At 40.4% G+C, this 21668-nt stretch overlaps 1 protein-coding gene across 1 annotated transcript in view; it reads left to right on the forward strand.

Moving 5' to 3' along the window:
• EPB41L4B (erythrocyte membrane protein band 4.1 like 4B) overlaps positions 1–21668 on the forward strand; it is a 255236-nt gene that overhangs the window by 171650 nt on the left and 61918 nt on the right. Inside the window, exons 16-18 of the mRNA XM_043977633.1 lie at positions 4115–4150; positions 14577–14803; positions 21436–21554. Of these exons, the coding sequence (XP_043833568.1) occupies positions 4115–4150; positions 14577–14803; positions 21436–21554 (382 nt within the window). The remainder of the gene's footprint in view (positions 1–4114; positions 4151–14576; positions 14804–21435; positions 21555–21668) is intronic.

Here is a 21668-nt window from a genome sequence, read left to right on the forward strand (position 1 = left end):
CAAATATCCAAGTTTAGCTGCTCAGTAGAAGGATCAGTGGGCATGTGATATGCCTCAAGGCCACAAGGAACCAGAACTAAATGACTCAAGGTGGGGGGGGGCAGGGAGAGAAGAGGCAAGATGATGAGCAAAGCAGAGAGTTTCTGTTCATATCTGACTTGCTATCGCTGATACCCCAACTCCCCAAGCAATAAGCAGGTCGTGGCAAGAAGCAATCAGAGATCTCTGCCAGTGACAGGATACCAAGTGGAAAAACCCTGGCCATCAGGAATTTCAATTCTGATCAGATCTCAAATCTGTGCCCTGTTCCACGACAAGGAGGAATCTCAAATCTAGAATTCCTGAGCTTTTATCTAAAAACTGACCCAACTGGTGGTGTCAGACCATCAGTTGGGGGCTGTTTTGTGCTTCCTACACTTATTCATGAGTAGCAGCTATAAAGGGTTAAACAAACCAATCCACGTCTGCCATAGAACTCCTAGATTCAGAGCAATTTGTCGCTATCCAAGTGCTTCCTGGGCTTAGAAGTATGTTCAAGGACAACAAGAGCATAGATGTTTTATGTATTGTTTTATTATGGTTATTGGAGGGTTTTGCACTTAATGATATTTTATTTTTCCCAAGTACATATAAAAATAGTTTTCAACATTCATTTTTGTAATATTTTGAGTTCTGAATTTTTCTCCCTCCTTCCCTTCACCCCCCAAGACAGCAAGCAATCTGATATAGGTCATTCATGTCCAATTATGTTAAACATATTTCTACATTAGTCATGTGATAAAAGAAGAATCAAAACAACAGGGAAAAACCACAAGAAGAAAACAACAACAAACAAAAAGTGAAAATAGCATGCCTCATTCTGTATTCAGACTCCAAGGTTTTCTCTGGATGTGGAGAGCATTTTTATGGTTATTGCTTCTGTGCTGAGGAGAGAGAGAGAGTATATTCTGTCCACCCTTTGGGGAGAGAACTCCATTATGTCAAGGTCACATGATCACAGCACAATTGAAATGTAAGAAGTGTTATGAGAGAGGCAGGGTTTTACCAATAGGTTGAACACTCGGAGCTAATTCTAATTGAGTAAATCCACATTAGACAAATGAATTTGCATAGGCACAGTGGAAAGAATACTAGTAAAGGCAGCTAGCTAGGTGGTGCAGTGGATAAAGCATCAGTCCTGGATTCAGGAGGACCTGAGTTCAAATCCAGCTTCAGCCACTTGACACATACTAGCTGTGTGACCCTGGGCAAGTCACTTAACCCTCATTGTCCTGCAAAGAAAGAAAGAAAGAAAGAAAGAAAGAAAGAAAGAAAGAAAGAAAGAAAGAAAGAAAGAAAGAAAGAAAGAAAGAAAGAAAGAAAGAAAGAAAGAAAGAAAGAGAATGCTAGCTTTGGAGTCAGAAGCCTGTGGTTTAAAACCTATGATTTAAAAAAAAATTACCTGAATAACCTTGGGCAAGACACTGGTCTCTGGGCTTCACTTTCCTCATCTATGGGTTGAACTAAATGATTTGTGCAGTCCCTTCTAGCTCTAGCTCTATGATCCTACTCTCTGATCCTTTCTAGGTGGAATTGGGGATCTCTAAGAACCATAGAGAGATTGGTACCTTCCTATACATCTACTTAACAGGGAAGTACCATAAGTGTCAGCTCAGTTTAATGGACTTGCTCAGTTTAATGCTTCCCGATCATGTTGATGGTTAAACATAGTTTCTCTCACACCCATCCTAGGCCAGAAGGTGACAACCTAAAGTCAATGGTCATTTTTCTCCTTGTTTCAAAACCAAATCCCTAAGATCTGCAAAGGAGCAACTGGGCTACAAAAAACTATTCCTGTTCAATTCAGTTTACAAAGGATTGGCAGATTGTCCACGTGTTAAAGTACTTTGATAACTAAGAATGTTTGTTTATCATACTTGCCAATCCCCTGCATATCTTTTTGTTGTTATTAGTAATAGCTTCCATTGACTTTGTTCTCAATTTGTGTACAATACAGAATCCTTTATGAACATAATTATATATCTACATATGTATACACACACACACACACACACACACATATATATATATATGTCAACAAGGTTATTCTATAAGAATTTGCCTTATGTTGTTTTAAGACCTGATTAGGATAATCTTTAAGCTAATCTTTGGATATCTGTGTCATTTCCATACTTAGTGTGTCAGCACTGGGCTCAGTGCTTTACAAATATTATCTCATTTGATCCTTTCAGTCTTGGGGAAAAGATGCTTTCTCAAACTCTCCTGATTCTGCTGTCTTCCTTCTGCTAATTATTTCCTCTTTAGCCTATAAATAGCTTGTTTGTACATATTTGTTGCATGCTGAATTGCCCATTAGATTGTGAGCTTCTTGAAGTCAGGGACTATCTTTTGTCTCTCTTTGTATCCCCAGTGCTTGGAACAGTGCTTGGCACATGGTTGGTGCTTAATAAATGTTTATTGACTATTGCTATTATTATTCCCATTTTATAGTTGAGGAAACTGAGGCAGACAAAAGTTAAAGTGACTTTCCCAGAGTCACATAGGAAGTATCTGAGAGGATTTCAATTGAGGTCTTCTGACTCCAGGCCCAGAATTCTATCCACCTATACCACCTAGCTGTTTAAAATTATCCTAATTTTAATCTTCTGCTATGTGTGCCATCCCCATACACAGTGGTATACTGTATAATTCTTTGGTATTTTCCATACCTTGCACTTTCATTAGTAAATCACATCCACAATTTCTGAGAAATGTATTTTGTTTCAATATGCACAGATACTTCTATTAATTATTGCTGTCCAAAAGTGGGGTGGGCTGCCTGTTGAGGGAGATCTTAGAGTGAATACTAGAAGGTTGCATGTTGGGGTATGTTATTCTAAGATTCGTTATTTGGGTAGGGATTGGACATGTTGACTGACTGCTGAGGTCCTTTTTAGTTCTGCTATTATCTGAATCTATGATTCATTCTGTAAAAATCTAAGTGAACTTCCTGCCTTGCTATCATTTGTTGCATCTTAGTTTCCAAGCTTTTCTGTACGCATGAATAAGTTCTGTTCTAACACAGTACAGTCAAACTTATCAGGGTTACTTAGTGTTCTTTTAGTTACCCCACACTTCAAAAGAGTCAGTGTCCATTGTGCTTGGACACTGGGCATTTTTCCAGTGTTCCCAACACATTTTAAAGGGGTATGTCTGGTTTGAATATCTACAGGTAGTGGAGAGTCTCTATAGGTCAAAGGATTCAAGAGGCCATAAGTGCTGCTAAGCACTTGCTTTTTCATAGGAAGAGGGTCTGGTTAGCACTCCAAAACAGACTCCATTCCAGTGTCCCTGGTAGAAGTTATCACTATATTGTTTTGCATGACTACATGTGTATAACCTATATTAAATTACTTGCCTTCTCAAAGGGGGGAGGGAGGGAGGAAGGGAGAGAATTTGGAACTCAAAGTTTTAAAAATAGATGTTAAAAATGTTTTTACATGTAATTGGGGAAAAATGAAATGCCAAATAAAAAAATCAATTTAGGGAGTTATCACTGTTGCAGTACCTTTCTATGATAAAAGCATTTCCAAGGCAGCTAGGTGGTGCAGTGGATAAAGCACCGGTCCTGGATTCTGACCTCAGACACTTGGCACTTACTAGCTGTGTGACCCTGGGCAAGTCACTTAACCCTCACTACCCCACCAAAAAAAAAAAGCGCATTCCCAATGCTGCATGCATTTGGCCAATGAAGAGCAAACATTCTACCTTGAGCTGAATGTTACAGGCCAGAATAATTTGGCCTTTCTTGTTTGAACTGATAAATAACATCCCACATTGTTGTAGCTCTGCAGGGTTGACAAAGCACTTTCCTAATGTAAAATGCAAAATGTAAGCCACTAGAGTGCTGGGAATGCTTCATTCTTCATCTTTGTTTCTCTAGCACCTCGCATGATACCTTGCACATTGTAGAGACTTAATACATTTCTGTTGAATTGAATTAAAAGTCTTATTATCCCCAGGTGCAAAGAGGTCATGACTTGCCTAGGATTACACAGCTGTTCTTTCTCCTAAACAGCAAAAATTAAAAATAGCTCAATGATAACAAAAGCTCCCTTTCTAAATCTCTTTACAGTTTACAAAGGACAATTCCTCACCACAGTCATAAGAGGTAGGTTGGGAAATTATCATCTCCCCATTTTGCAAATAAGGGAACCAAGGAGCAGAGTGGTAAAGGCCACACAGGTAACAAATAATGGGGACAGGATCTGAACCCAGGTACTCTGACCCCAAAGTCAGTATTTTCTACCACACGATTGCTGCAAGGTTCAATCAATAGTAGATACAGGATTTGAACTCAGGTTTTTTGACTTCATGTCTGCATCCCTTGCCTTATACCACGCTCCATAGGCAGTTAAGAAATAGAGGAAGAGGGGCAGCTAGGTGGTGCAGTGGATAGAGCACCGGCCCTGGATTCAGGAGGACCTGGGTTCAGGTCCAGCCTCAGACACTTAACACTTACTGGCTGTGTGACCCTGGGCAAGTCACTTAACCCCAATTGCCTCACCAAAAAAAAAAAAAAAAAGAGAGGAAGAAAAAAAGAGAGACAGATAGAGGAAGGGCATTAGACAATTGTTTGCCCCTGAAGTGCCTCCCAACGCCTAATAATAGCAACTCACGTTTGTGCAGCATATTAATAACAATAGCTAAATCTCAGAGAATAAAAGTGACTGGCCTTGGGTTACACTGCTCACAAGTAGAAAAAATGGACTTGTATCTGAACTTTCTAACATTCAGACCAGTGCTAAAAGATTTGTCATCTTCTTCAAGCTTCCTAATAACCCCCTGCATATTTGCTATTTTATTGATTGGTTGGTGATCCCTCGTAAAACTCCTGCTAACACCATCAATTCCTTTCTAACTGGCTAAATAGCCAAGTCGAAAGGATGAATTCTTTTTTTCTGTTCTCTTCCCCTTAGGTGGTCTTTCTCTATTGCCTCTCTTTCCATTTTCTCTCACAGGAGCATAAGGGTAATGTGGTGTTACCATAAAATCCAATAATTTGTCTGTCACAGGAGGGGATGAAACCGTGAAACCACTAGAGAGAAACCAGAGCTTTGACATCAGTGGGAGCACGCTTCCTCTCCCCGGGTCACCTGAAACCTGGGGTATGGGGAGTTGTTCTCCCTGGTGATCACAATGGGCAGTGCAGAATCAGCAGAGGATTGTAAAGTGTGTAGGGTTATTGGAGAGGTGATTAGCAACCCCCCTGCATCTGCAGGCTAGAAGCATGTTCCTCACTGTGGCCCTAGGCTTCCATCACTCTCTCATCTTTCTTCTGGGCATGACTGGTGCGCTGCTGTCTGTGTGACAGAGAGGACTGCAAATAGAGAGCCAGGCCTGGAGTCAGGAAGACTTGGATTCAAATTCGCACTAGTTTTGTGACCCTGGGCAAGTCACTTAAATTCTGTTTGCCCCAGTTTCCTCATCTGTAAAATGGAGATAATAATAGCACCAACTTCCGGGTTGCTGTAAGGATCAGATAAGCATTTAACACAGTGCTTGGTACATAGTAGGTGCTTTATAAATGTTGTTATTATTGGGGGGGGCATTTTTGCGGGGCAATGAGGGTTAAGTGACTTGCCCAGGGTCACACAGCTAGTAAGTGTCAAGTGTCTGAGACCGGATTTAAACTCAGGTCCTCCTGAATCCAGGGCCAGTGCTTTATCCACTGTGCCGCCTACCTGCCCCATTATTGTTGTTTTTATTATTATTGTCATCATCATCATTATTATTAGAGTCCTGGACTTGGAGTCAGGAGGAGCTGGGTTCAAATCATGCCACTTAGCTTGTGACCCTGGACAAGTCACTTAACCTCTCTTTACCTCAGTTACCTCATCTGTAAAATACAGCTTGGACTTAGTGGCCTCTAAGAGTTCTTCCAGCTATGATCCTATTAATCTTTTTTTTTTTTTTTTGCAGGGCAATGAGGGTTAAGTGACTTGCCCAGGGTCACACAGCTAGTTAAGTGTCAAGTGTCTGAGGTTGGATTTGAACTCAGGTCCTCCTGAATCCAAGGCCAGTGATCTATCCACTGTGCCACATAGCTGCCCCTATGATCCTATTAATCTTCAAGTATTACAGAAATCTTAATTATTATTGTTGTTATCACAGAAATGAAAGGAGCTAGGACTGGGAGATTGCCTGCTGTAACAAAGGGGAAAGGGAAGGGCCAGCTGATGACTTCTGGTCTCTGTACTTCAGAGAGCTGTGTTGACAGAGTACAGAGTCAGCGTGGGGGCACTGGTGCCAGCTTTGGTGGCTGATCTCTCTGAATGATGAGAAGCTGAGGGTATAGGTGATGAATGGGTGGGGGCATACAGATGTCTGTTTGGAAATCTGGGTCAGTAAATAACTGGCATAACAATTTGGCTAGAGAGGTCGAAGGGCAGTTAGGTGGCTCCATAGATAGATCACAGGGCCTGGAATCGGGAAGACCTGAATTCAAATATGACCTTAGACACTAGCTGTGTGACCCTGAGCAAGTCACTTAACCTTGTTTGCTTCAGGTTCTTCATCTGTATAATGAACTGGAGAAGGGGGCAGCTAAGTGGCACAGTGGATAAAATACCAGCCCTGGATTCTGGAGGACCTGATTTCAAATCCGGCCTCAGACACTTGACACTCATTAGCTGTGTGATCCTGGGCAAATCACTTAATCCCCATTGCCCTGCAAAAACAAAACAAAACAAAACAAAAACAAAAACAAAAACAAAAACAAAAACAAAAACATAATGAACTGGAGAAGAAAATGGTAAATCACTCCAATATCTTTATTAAGATAGTCTCAAACAAGGTCACAAAGAGCTGAACGTGATTGAACTGATTGAAGAGCAACAACAGAGATGTTGAACTCAGGCTCAGACCCAGTGTCAGGACAATAGCCTCATCCCAAGCTAGTTGGGGATAAGTCATTCCCTGAAAAGATTCCACATATGAAGCTAGCACTCCGTTCTCAATCTGAATCTCCAGATGTACAGTTTTTGATTCTCTGATGCTCAGAATGTGTGAAAGAGCAGACTCCCTTCAGAACAGGCCCTCCATAACTGGCACTTCTGGGCAGGCAGGGATAGGGAAGGGATTGGGGAGGCTGATGACTGCAATAGGGAAAGGGGCCAAGTGGAGGAAAACCTCAGCTCTTGCTTCTTATTTGAAGTTCTTCTTCCAGCAAACTTATCCCTAAGTTCAATCATCAAGTGTTGCTGATAGCTGAAGGGCTGAAAATACCATTAGACCCTCTGAATTTCAGTGCCCTGGAAGAAACCCTAAGCTAGCTATGGCTCTTTGGGGCTCTACTGACCTTCCCAGCCTAAGGCTTGGCACCTGTGATTGGATATGAGTCATCAATAAACATTATCTACATCATAAACAAGAATTTATTAAGTACTTAGTAAATGCCAGGAACTGCTCTGAGTTCTCTTCCAAGTTCTCTAATAATCAATCAATCAATCAATCAACTTTTGTTTATTGTTGACTATGTAACAGGCACTGTGCTAAGGGCTGGGACAACAAAAAGAGATAAAAGACAGTTCTGCCCTAAAGGAGATCACTTCTAAAATTCTTTATTTTGGGGGGATATTTAGACCTGTGATTTCATCTGTGTATAGAACTCCCAGAAAGGAAATGCTTCACAAATATAGATTCAAGGGCATAAGAGGTTAAGTGAAGAAGAAAAAAAAGGGGGGAAAGGGGGAAAAAAAGAAAAAAGAAAAAAAAAGAGGTTAAGTGACTTGCCCAGGGTCACAGTCTGTATTTATCAAAGGCAAGACTCGAGTACATGTTCTACTTCCCAGTCTAGCCCACTATATACTACTATCAAGTGGCATCACACATTTTTTCATACTTGCTAATATTTCACTAATACTTGCTAATATTATTCACTAATTAGGAATTCATTTGGGTCTAACAAGTATTTTAGCAAGTCTTTTTAAAATGTTAATATCCCTGCCAGAAGTATATAAGTATATATACTGCTATAAGTAGTTCACAGCTTAGTGTAAATTAATTCAAACACATTACTTCCTTCCTAAAGTCTAACTTTGAGATAATGGAAGACTTTATGAGGGTGGAGATGTCATGAGGATAAATATTTGGGAAAAGGGAAGTTCTTGGGAGAATATTATTATGAGAGACTAAGGGCAGCATTCAGACTTCACACCTATAGGATTGAATGTAAGACATAGTAGGAGAAATGGAGAGAGAGAGAGAGGGGGGGGGGGGGGGAGAGAGAAGAAGCAAAAGTTAGTACTTCCAGGCTGAGACCAGCAAGATGAAGGACTAGACATTTTCTCTAATCTTCACAATCCCTCAAGCCTCTCCAAAAACAGAAGTAATGTACCAAAGATAGAGTAATTTCAGCTGTTTCCATGACACAGGACACCAAGAACTGGAAAGAAGGTTAAAAGTCCATAAACTAATACCCATCTCATGCTCATTCAGCACCTCCTCCCCAAACTACTACCACATTACCAGCATCAAGGCTACGATTGACCCAAGGACTTGCAACAAAATGCAACCCTACAACCTGCCTCCCTCTCCTCCTTTCCAGTGCCATGGAATTCCAAGCTCCAAACTACAGAAATTTGCTGAGTTCACAAAGCTCCACAGCAGCTTTCTGTGCTGCAGTAGAACTCTGTAGGAGAGTCAAGGACCAGGGGGAATGGAGCGGGACATGTGTCTGGGCTTATAATAGAGCTCAACACTACAACCTGACCTTCATTCCTCCCAGTTCCACAAGGATCCAAACTTCAAATGGCAGAATTTTTCCCAGGCCATGATAGTATCTGTGTGGTATCACGTTGTACTGATGGACCAGACAATGGAGGAACAGAGGTAATAGGACAGGATGCTATGTATGGGGGACTGTGTGGTGTTCCAATAAACCTAAGGGAAAGAACCCAGCATATAGCTTAAGCTAGTTTTGTCCCCTCAAAAGTCACTTGGGACAGAAAACTAGTCTGGTGAAAAATTAGTTGACCAGTGTGGGAGGAGGCTGAGACACTTTCAGATCTAGCCCACAGGGAAAGCCCCATCAATAGGGAGGGAGTCAGAAAGTGAGCAATAAGTGAAAGTAAGGGGTGGGTGGGGAGACTGAAATTAACAAAGCTTTCCAGAGAAGGAAAACTCACAGACCTTGAGCATAAGCAAATAAATTAGTTGGGAAGACATTAATGGCAAATGGAAATATGGCTTCTAGATCTAATAAACAAGTATAGGCATCTATGGATATATAGACTACAAAACAAAGGAAAATGATTCAACACCTGATAAAGCAGACACCTTTGTGGATTTTGATAACATAGAATCACAACATGCTATTCATGATTGCTTTAAGAGAGAGATGAAAATTGAGAGCAGAATTTATGAACTGCATGGCAAAAATAATTGGTAGAAGAGAAAAACTTGAACCTATGGTGACAAGTCTCACTAAAGAAACAGGAAAAGGACAATTGATTGGGAATGCAAATACACATAAGTGAAGGACAGTCGAAGAAGAATAACATTAAAAAAGAGTAACATTAAAAGAAAACATGCTCTTTGTACAAGCAAAAATATTGATCTGTAAGACAGGGTATATAGAGAGAATTTAAGGATTATAGATTTCCCAGAAGAATATAAGTTGAAAAACCTGAATACCATAATGCAAGAAATAATACAAGAAAACTGCCTTGGACTTATGTAGACAGAAAAAAGTAGTGCCAGTTGAAAGAATCTAAACCATAGATCATCTCCTGAAAAAACTTCCAAGGCTCAAAAAACTCAAAGTCACACAGTGGTTAAATATAACAATTCCATTGATAAACAACAAATTCTGCAAGTGACCAGGGAAAGATCTTCAAAAATGAAGGAAAATTGGGGCAGCTAGGTGGCACAGTGGATAAAGCACCAGCCATGGATTCAGGAGGACCTGAGTTCAAATCCGGCCTCAGACATTTGACACGTACCAGCTGTGTGACCTTGGGCAAGTTACTTAACCCTCATTGTCTGCAAAAATAAAAATAAAATAAAATGAAGGAAAATAGCAAAAGCTAACAGAGGCAACATTAGGTTGTAAGTTCCTTGAGTTTGGGGATTGTCTTTTGCCTCTTTGTATCCTCACTGCTTAGCACAGTGCCTGGCACATAGTAGATATTTAATAAATGTTGATTGATTGACTGATTGACGTAGTGGAAAGGAAACTGAACTTGAAGTCAAGAAAATCAGGGTTCAAACCCTACTTCAGACATTTACTAGCTTTGTGACCTCAGACAAGTCACTTTAGCTCTCTGTGCCTCAATTTCCTTATCTGTAAAATAAGAGGGTTGGACATGAATCCCCCTCTAGCCCTAAATCTTTGATCCTATGATATAGTAGTAGGCTATCAGAGATCAATTTCACATAAAATGTGTGAAGTACAAATGTACAAATAAGATCACTTAAATCAGTATTGCATTTAAATAAAATCTAAATGACTGGTTTTGATAAAAGCTCATTTATTCATCTCTGAGTATCAAAGTTCACTCTGATGGAGTGAACATCCAGCAGCTTGGCAGCATGATAGAAATAGTATGGGCTCTAGAATCAGTGGAACTGGATTCAAATCCTGCTTTTGATTATTATCTGAATGACCATCTATAAAATGAGGAGTTGGAAGAGATGACCTTGGAGGGCTCTTGCAGCTCTAGATCTATGACTCTATGATCTGTCCCCTACAATTAATACCAAGAGGAATTCAGTGAACCAATGAAAGAAAGATTAAGCTTGAATCTTGGGGGGGGGGAGACAAAGACTAGACCAAGGTATATAGAAAGAAACACTGACCCTAGAGTGACGGCATAGATGGTTTACTAAAGTTTGCATCTATACTATGTTTATGTGCTGATTTATAGAAGAATATTCTGTGTTAGAACCATAATAAGCATGCAGTGAATGGGATATTATCCCAGTGCTCCAAGATGGAAGAAGGAAAGACCACTAGCTCTGGAGTCAAAGGCCCTGGGTTAAAATCCTGACCCTGATCTTCACTATCTGTGTGACCATGAAAAAGTCATTTAACTTTAATCAGCTTCAGTTTCTTCATTTGTGAAATGAGATTGCACTAGATGACCTTATGGGGTCCCTTTCACTTCTCTATGATATACAGGCAATCAACAGAATAGTGACAGATTGGGGAAGAGAAAAAAGCTAGGAAGTTTTCTAGGAGGGCTACCCTTTCTGGCCTGGCAGAGATCTCTTTGGCTTAATGGCCTAATCACATTATTGTCGTTATTGTTCATCCTTCATTCTCAAAGAGGACCAATGACATCAGGAGGGTGATGTCTTTGACTCGCTGTGAATTAGATTTAAATAAGGGAGGGCTGTGCAAAGTCACCAGCCTCACTCTCTCCTCCAGAGCCATCAGAGTCCAGTGTCAAGACATGGGTCAGGAGGACTGGAGATGACCCCAAGGAAGACCTTGGCCTTGGCCTTTTTAAGCTAAGATCTTTCCCGGCTCAGTTTGTCTGAGGCAACACCCATTTGGTGATTTAAGGCTAGGTAACAACAACAAACAATCATGTCATGAAAAGCAATCAGCAGCCTCCAGGGTCCCATAACTATGGCCCATCTTCCTTTCATTCTAGTAGGTCTAGGGTCAGCACCTCTCCCCATTCCCCTGGAATCACTCAGAGTTGAGCTATTAGCATATTGCCACTCCCCCAACTCCACCCCAGGGACCCCCATTGTTTTTGCCCCAGGTGAATAGATTCCTAGTTATGGTTCTGTCCTGCTGTGTAGGAAGCAAATATTTGATTACTATCTCCACTCAGTTTATTTGCTCATTGCTTAGGGATTAGTTCTGCAAGAATGTACTGTTTCATCTAGAAACACAGTTGCATTCTTCATGGTAACCATATACACATGAATACAAAAACATCCACACGTACTTCCTCTAAACGGGGAATTGCTTTTGAGAGAAGCCAGGCTAAGCATTCTCAGGTCCTTCGTACTCTCATAGCAACACAAAGTCATGAACTATTAGAACAGGGAGGAACATTAGAAATGATCTGGAGGCAGCTAGGTGGCGCAGTGGATAGAGCACGGGCCCCAGAGTCAGGAGGACCTGAGTTCAAATCTTACCTCAGACATTTGACACTTACTAGCTGTTGGGCAAGTCACTTAACCCTCATTGCTCAACCCTCCCCCCAAAAAAGAAAGAAATGATTTGTCATAGACCAACCTGCTCACAGAAAAGGAAACTTTGACTCTGGGAGGGAAGTACTTGGGCCATACAATAGCAAAGGAGTAACTAGAATTCATATCTTCTGACTTCTAGTCCAGGGGGAGCTGCTTGAGAGCAGGGACTGCTTGTATGCCCAAGTGCTTAGCACGGTACCTAGAGCAGTGCTTGGTGTTCAGTTATGTCTGACTCTTCATTTGGGGTTTTCTGCCATTTCCTTCTCCAACTCATTTTACTGAAGAGGAAACTAAGGTAAACAGGATTAGGTGACTTGCCTAGGGTCACACAGCTAGTAAGTATCCAAGGTCAGATTTGAACTCAGGAAGAAGAGTTTTCCTGACTCCAAGCTCAGCACTCACTCTCTCCACTACTCCACCCAGCTGCCTGATAGTAGGTACTTAATAAATGTATGTTGACTGACTCTTTTCACTAAAGTAGTTTATTTGCCTCTTGGCAAGTACAGTGGGCCAAGGGCCCTAGAGCAGGGAGGGGCTCCTGAGTCCATAAACAAAGAGTTCCAGAATCCATATGTCCACTAAGCATTGTCTCTCCCTCTCTCCCTCCCTTCCTTCTTTCCTTCCTTCCTTCCTAACCAATGATTTAATCAGTATAGGAAACTATTTGGTGAAGAAGTTTCCTCTATCAATGTAGATCTTGTAACTGTTTAGCAACTTACAGTTTTAAGAAATTTCCTGGTGGCATGAGAAGTTAGAATACTAGACCTGATGTCAGGATGACCTGAGTTCAAATTCAGCTTCAGACCTGGGCAGATCATTTGTTTGCCTCAGTTTCCTTATCTGTAAAATGGGGGTCATAATAGTGCCTATTTCCCAGGATTGTTGTGAAAATAAAATAATATTTGTAAAGTGTGTTGCAAACCTAAAGTACTATATAAATGCTAGCTATTATCATTATTAAGTGACTGACCCAGAGTCACATAGTCAACATGTGTTGGAATCTGAACTCACACCCAGGTTCTTCTGACTCTGAGGAAAGCTTTCTTTCCATAGATCATGCTACCCCTTGATTTTTATTTAATCCTAACAAAATATGGCAGCTAGGTGGGGCAGTGGATAGAGTGCTGGTCCTGGCGATAAAAATGCTTACTAGCTTTGTGACCCTGGTCAAGTCACTTAACCCTGTTTGCCTCAGTTTCCTCATCTGTAAATGAGCTAGAGAAGGAAATGGCAAACCAATCCATTATCTTTGCCAAGAAAACCCCAAATGGGGTTGTGAAGAATCAAACATGACTGAAAAAACTGAACAACACCAGTACTGTAATTTTGTCAGTCTAGAACAGTGGTATCAAATTCAAATAGAAATAGGGGTAGTGGAACACTAAACTATACATAAGGATCCCTGTTGGTGCATATTAACTTAGAAAACCATATATTAGGGACAGGTAGGTGGTTCAGTGGATAAAGCACCAACCCTGGATTCAGGAGAACCTGAGTTCAAATCCAGCCTCAGACACTTGACACTAGCTGTGTGACTCTGGGCAAGTCACTTAATCCTCATTGCCCCCACAAAAATAAATAAACAAATATATAACATTTAAAAAAACATATTAACACTATGTTTTACTGTATTTTTATTTATTTTGTTAAATATTTCCCAATTATATTTGTTCTGTTTCTGTACATGGGAATGCTGTGGGCTTCATGCCTAGACCATGTGAGTGTCACCTCTATTTTAGAGAGTTGCCTGGGGCACTGAGAGGCTAAATGCTCAGGGTCACGAAGCCAGTATGTGTCAAAGGTTGAAACTGAACACAGGTCTTTCTGACCCCAAGCTGGTTCTCTGTCCTCTATACCCCATGCCTTCTTAGTTTTGTGATTAATAAAATATTAATTCATTTTAAAGTATTGTTGAATTTATAGTAGCCTTTTGTCATCACAGATCTCCTTAATCAATTGACACAATTACTATCATGTAGGGATCTATGAATATTTATATATTATATGAATATTAAATATATATGAACATGAATGTGTATATATAGATATAAACACACATGTGCATACACATATAAGTATATTTTATAATCTGTAAGTAGGTGTATACATATACATGTGTGTATATACACATATAAACATATGTATATACATATAAACATATATGTATATACATATAGATGGGTTATCATCCTTAAAATGATTGGGAACCACTGTCACAACTTGAAGAATAACACATTATCCTAAAAAAAAAAATCACTTCTTCCTTACAGCCCCTCTCTACTTGGAGAATGAGAAAAAGCAGTTACTCATTTGGGGAAAAACAATGACCAGACTGTTGAAGGGTTTTGTTTGTCTAAGTTCTAACTTTTGTTTATTTCCTGTAGTTATCCTTTGCCCTCACCAGTGCTCAACAATTCTAATCTGCTGCTATTCAACATTGAAGAAAATGGAGGAACCCCATTTCCCACCAAAGCACCAGGAAGACATCACCATCATCACCACCATCAGCACCAGCACCAGCATCAGCACCAGCACCAACACCACTCCAATTATGGAATACCAGTTCCGCTTGAAAGCAAAGAGATGACTACTGGAATCCCAACCCCCAGTAGTAAGTTCATTAGACTTGACTATCTGGATGTTTTATCCCTTTCTTTTATGATTGGAGTCTGTTATGAAGTAGTTTCCATTCCTTCCTCATGGTAGACAGCCTCAAAATGCAGAGGACATCTCTGATGATCTAGTCAGGGTATAAGGATTTATGGTCATAGATGTAGAACTGAAAAGAACCTTAGAAGTCATCTAGTTCAACTTCCTCATTTTACACATGAGGCAACTGAAGTCTAAAGAGGTTGTATGACTTGCTCAATAGTTGATAAACATTAAGCACCTGCCATGTACCAGGCAATAGGCTAAGTGCTGGGGATACAAAAAAGGCAAAAGACTGTCCCTGCCCTCAAGGAGATTACAATCTAATCGGGGAGAAAAATATGTATAAGCAAACTCTATACAGGTAAAAAGAAGGAATAATTAAGAGGGAGAAGGCATTAGAATTAAGAGAGGTTGAGAAACATTTTCTATAGAAGATGGAATTTTAGTTGGGACTTGAAGGAACCCAGTAGATTAAGATGAGTGTTTCACACATTGGGAACAGCCAAAGAAAAAGCCCAGAGCCAAGAGATAGAGTGTCTTGTTTGTGGAACAGCTGGGAGGCCAGTGTCACTGGATAGAAGAGGAAAAATTGGGAAGTACACCTTACTTACAGAAGATGAGAAAGAAGAGGAAGTGGCTAGGTGGCCAAATTGTATCTGGTATTTGATCCTGGAGTCAACAGAAAGCCCCTGGAGTTTACTCCAGGTGGGGTGGGGGAAGGTGAAAAATCACACCCGTGGCTGATTTTTGATTTAGTGGCTGAATGAAGGATGGATTAGAGTGGGGAGACACTTGGGGCAAGGTCACACAGGAAACAAGTAGGAGAGTAATGATTCAAACATAGAGCCTCTTATTCCAAATCCAGCGTTCTTGTCACTGTTTGATAGTTAGATTTAATTGTTTTCTTTAATGACAGTGGGCCCTTAGTTGTGGGGAAATGATGATGGGTTTGCAAATTTTCTTAGACTATTGTGCTGCAGACCCAACAGTGGACCAGTAATTGGAGTGGGATGGAGATTCCATGTTCCTCAGGTTACAGAAGAACATGTTCTCATTTTTTTTGCGGGGGCTTGTATTTCTTGACCTACTGAGACACAATGTGCCATTGTTGGCCTCAATAAATGACTACAGTGTACAGAATTCACTCAATCCCCTCAGGGAAGTCTGTCTTGGGTACTAAATACTGCCAACTTCCATACCACATTCTCATAGTAGTGTTTCTAACACTGAGGTGATGCAATCGGCAAATTGCTGTGTGGGTCATTGTACTTGGCATGACAATCAAATTCTAGAAGAGTGTTCATCGGCCATGGGCTCAGTTACTTTAGCTTCATTATTAAGAATGCAGATTATATGACAGAGACAGTGTGGCCCAGGGGATAAAGGACAAGATGGAATAACCTGGGTTCAAATCCTGCCCCTCTAGAAAACACTAGCTGTGTAACCATATACAAGTCAATCTCTCATTTCCCCAGGAATCTCTAAGACTATAATGGAAAGGAAGGAAGCATTTAGATAACATCTACTATATGTCTGGTCTATGTGCTAAGTGCATTTACAAATATCATCTCATTTGATCCTCATATAAACTTTGCAAGGTAGGCAATATTAGTAGCTTCATTTTACAGTATCGGAAACTGAGGCACATAGAGGTTAAGTGACTTGTCTAGGGTCATACAGCTAGTAAATGTCTAAGGCTGGATTTGCATCCAGGCTTTCCTGATTACAAGCCCAGCACTGCATTTATTATGCCACCAACTTTCTCCTGTAACTTCTGTGACTCCTGTTTTCACATTACTGACTTGCACCTAGTGGAAGTCATTTTCACACAAGGGATTTCCTATAAGTCAGGAGACTTACACACACACACACACACACACACACACACACACACACTGTGTTCTCCCCCTGACTCTTGATACTGAGAAAGGTATGACTGCATCTTTTTTTTTTAAAGTGAGGCAATTGGGGTTAAGTGACTTGCCCAGGGTCACACAGCTAGTAAGTGTCAAGTGTCTGAGGCCAGATTTGAACTCAGGGACTCCTGACTCCAGGGCTGGTGCTCTATCCACTGCGCCACCTAGCTGCCCTGTATGACTGCATCTTAGCAGCTTTGTCTTAGGATATATAAACCATGGCAGAATCAGTGCAACTCTCTATTCTCCACATTAACAGAGAGAACAATAGGATGGATGATCCTCAGCTCAGTTCTATTTAACTTTGTTGTCATTGCTGTTGAGTTGTTTCGGTCACATCTGAAACATGTTTCAGTCAGTCTTTGTGACCTTGTTTGGGTTTTTCTTGGCAAAGATATGGGAGTGTTTTATCATTTCCTTCTCCAGTTCATTTTATAGAAGAGGAAACTAAAGCAAACGGAGTTAAGTGAGTTGCCCAGATTTGCATAGTTGCATAGTCTGAGGTCAGATTTGAATTCGGGTCTTCCTGACTCCAGGCCCAGAACTCTATTGACTGCATCACCTAGCTGCCTATTCTAAACCTTAAAGTGCTATATAAAAGTAAGTTACTTACATCTGAATGCAAGTGAACCCAATGTTTGGGGAATTCATTTCAAACAAAGTAATGAAGCCACACTATTGATACTTGGCTCCAGAGAATCTGGGAAGTTGTCCAGCTTTATCCATCCTTCCTCCAATTCTTTTCAGAGAAGCTTCCCTGCTTCCCATTGCATGCTGGTGGTGAAAAGCATCACTTCTGCTCAAAGAGAGCATTTCCTCCTGTAATGATTGGAATGACGCCACCTGCTGGAGACTTACTGTAGGAAAGCTCCACCATGAGAAGAAGACCTCTGAGGGAAAGCCATGCGGCTTTTCTTTGGTGTCAGGAAGTGGGAGGAAGAGGGGGGAGGCTGGCTCTCTCACACTCTTTCATCAGGACTCTGGTAGAGAGTGGAGCTAGAAATGCGCTCTCCCTTTAATAGATAGATGAATCTAGGCCTTTCTCTCTCTTCACCAAATTCTTATTCTCCTTAATAAATGCTTAAAAGTCTAACTCTTGCTAAAGCTTATAATTTATTGGGGACCACTCATTAGATATTTTAGACAGACTAGCTAGAATTTTAGCCCCTTACACTCCCACCCCTTTGTCTTTTCCTTCAATGTACGGTCTCTCTGGCTTGAGCAGATATTTTTACAGAGCTCACCTTTAAGGCTCTCCATCCCATTGGCTGGGTGGGACTGAAACAAAGCAGGAGAAGTTAATTAGGTAGAGTAGGGGAAGATCTCACCAAATACTTGAAAACAAGACTTACTAATGAAGCCTGGGGTGGGGGGGAAATACATGTACATATATACATACACATACATATGTGTATGTGTATATAAACACACATGTACACATATATATACACATACATATGCATGCATGCATGCATACACACATACATACATACATATATATATTAATTCCCCCCATGCAGACAATTGGAAATAAATTAAAGTGTTTTTTCACTTTTAAGTATGGACTTTTCCATGGAATTAAAGAAGCCCTGAAAATTTACTATTGTGGACTAATAATATTGTGTGTTTTCATACTATTGACCCTTTACTGCCTCTGTTTTCTCTGAATACTTGCTCTTTATTGACCTGGCAATTTTTCTGACTCACAGAAGTGACAGCATGATATAATGTGAAGAGCCTTGGAATCAGAGTGAAGAGACTCAGGGTCCAGTTCTGATTCTGCAACTGACTAGCTGGGGCGGGGCGGGGGGGGGGTATTTGGGCAAATCATTTCATATCTGTAAAGCCTCAGTACCCTCATCTCTAAAACAAGAGGGTTGGATAACATGGCTTCTAAGGTCTTTTCTTGCTTCAAAAGTCTATAATTAGGGGCAGCTAGGTGGCGCAGTGGATAAAGCACTGCCCTTGGATTCAGGAGGATCTGAGTTCAAATCCAGCCTCAGATACTTGACACTAGCTGTGTGACCCTAGGCAAGTCACTTAACCCTCATTGCCCTGCAAAAAAAATAATAAATAAAATGAAAAAAGTTATCAGATAATTTTTTAAGTCTATGATTCTGAGGTATTAATAACAATAATATTTATATCACTTTAAGGTTTTCAAAGTACTTTACAGATATTATCTTGTTTGATCCTCACAACAGGCTCATAATATAGGTATTGTTATTATTACCCCCATTTTATAGATGAGGAAACAAGCAATCAGAGTTAAGTGACTTGCCCAGAGCCACACAGATAGTAAGTATCTGCTTCTGCATTTGAACTCAGATCTTTCTGACCCCGGAGATCAGCCTACTGGGCAAAGCCAATCTGTCTTGCACTTTTTTGACTCTCCCATCATGCCTCTCCAGTTTCTCTATCAAAAGACTTGGGATCTCTCCAAGATTTTTACTCACTTCTGGAAATTGTAAGGAGATTTATTTCAATCTAGAATTTCCCATTGTCTCACCAAGAGAAATCTGGGTCTGCAAGAATCACTTAACCACTACCCAGAGGTCCCCTTAAGCTCCAGGGATGTTCTGTCCTGGTTCAGCAAGTTAGCCCTGACATTGTCTTGGAGTTCATTAAAAGATGGGACTGTGGGTCAGGGGTAATCTGTAGCCAGGCCACATTCTTGGATGCCAGAAAGGACTTTGTCAGTGGGTACCTTATGAGCCCACTGATAACAAAAATACACCCAGGAGCCGTATGTGGGAAATTGGGGATACCTTGAGATTTCCCTGTTTCTCTGTTCTTTGAGGGGTCCATTCAGTTGTAAGTAATGATGTTTGGGGTTTTTTTGGATGTTGTTATCTTTAAAATTTTGAGTCACAAATTCTATCCCTCCCTCTCGCTCCCCTTCCTTGGGGTGGCAAGCCATCAGATTTAGGTTATACATGTTCAATTATGTAAAAAATTTCCATATAAGAAGACGTGAATAAAAGAAAAAATGAAAGGGTGGTGCAATGCAGAAAGTACCAGCCCTGGATTCAGGATGACCTGAGTTCAAATCTGGCCTCAGACACTTGACACTTACTAGCTGTGTCAACTTGGGCAAGTCACTTAACCCTCATTGTCCTGCAAAAAAAAAAAAGAAAGAAAGAAAAGAAAGAAAGAAGGAAGGAAGGAAGGAAGGAAGGAAGGAAGGAAGGAAGGAAGGAAGGAAGGAAGGAAGGAAGGAAGGAAGGAAGGAAGGAAGGAAGGAAGGAAGGAAGGAAGAAAGGAAATAAAGAAAGAGAAAAATAGCATGTTTCAGTCTGTGTTCAATCAATATCAGTTCTTTCTTTTGAGGTAGATAGTATGCTTCCTCATTAGTCCTTCAGGATTGTCTTGGATATTGCTGAGAATAGCTAAATCATTTACAATTCTTCACTGAACAATATTACTGTTACTGTGTACAACATTCTCCTGGTTCTTCACTTCACTGTGCATCAGTTCATGTAAGCCTTTCCATGTTTTTCTGAAACCATTCTGCTTGTCATTTCCTATAGCACAATAATATCCCATCATCATCATATACCACAGCTTGTTTAGCCATTCCCTAATTGATGGTCATGCCTTCAATTTCCAATTCTACAATACTACAATACCACAAAAAGAGCTGCTATAAAAAATGTTTGTACAAATAGGTACTTTTCTCTTTAGTAATAATGTTAACATAACAGAGGCCATATTTGGTTTTAGAACTTGTCTGATTTTAAGTCTTCATATTTATCTTCCCAAGTCAATAATAAAATTATTCTAGTTTCCTAAAATACACACCAAGAGATGGCAGGGCCAAGCAGTTATCAGTGTGATTCATGTATTCGTTCATTCATAGAAACAGTTTGGTGAAAGATTATACAGAACAATCCAGCTTCAGGCATGTCCTAAGTTTATGCCACTTAGTCTCTGTTGGCCTCAGTTTCCTCAGCTGTAAATGGGGATCATAATAGCTCCTACTTCCCAGGGCTGTAGTGAAGATCATATGAGATTATATTTGTAAAAGTACTTAGCACAGTGCCTGGCCCATAGTAGGCATATAATAAATGCTTGTTTCCTTCCTTCCTTCATTTAACAAATATTTATTATGCACCCACTATGGTTAGGTATTGGTAATAGAAAGACAAAAAAATGAAATAGTCCCTGCCCTCAATAAATTTATATGTTATTGGGGTAAGCAAAATGTACACAGATATCAATGCAAAAAAAATAAATAAGTACAAAGTCATTTTAGAAGGAGAACTCCTGAGTGGTATCATGACATTTACTAATGGCTGCCTCTAATGGAATTGACCTCTGAGATTTACTGAGGCAGATAGGTAATGCATGAGTAGAATGCCAGGCTTGGAATCAAGAAGACCTGAGTTCAAATTTGACTTCAGATACTTAATAGTGGGACCCTGGGCAAGTGATTCAACAATGTTTGCCTCAGGCTGGAGAAGGAAAAGGCAAAGCACTCCAGTATCTTTGCCAAGAAAACCCGGTTTTGAAGAGTCAGAAATGATTGAAAAAACTGAACAACAAATTATTTACTAAGCTTGTCCTAATGGTTAGGTTTAATGAATTGAATTCATTAATTGGTTAAATTAGTAAAGTTTAAAATCTTATTTTTTCTTTCAAATTGCTTTATTCTATGAATGCTTTTCCCCTTTAGAACTGAGCCCAGGTCCTCCCATTCTTTACAATGAAGCTGCTGCCCACCTTAAGAAGATGGAAATGGAAACCTCAAAGGTGGCTTCCCCATGGCCTGCTCTTCACATCAACATAAACAAGGTACAATGAAGCAAAGCACACACCTGATCATTTACTTTTCTCAGGGGATGGGAGGTGTGTGTGTGGGGAACCACACTATCACTGTTCTATACTTCTTATAGAAACTATTCCTAC

This window comes from Dromiciops gliroides, chromosome 1 (assembly GCF_019393635.1).
Source record: "Dromiciops gliroides isolate mDroGli1 chromosome 1, mDroGli1.pri, whole genome shotgun sequence".
Classification (NCBI taxonomy): Eukaryota; Metazoa; Chordata; class Mammalia; order Microbiotheria; family Microbiotheriidae; genus Dromiciops; species Dromiciops gliroides.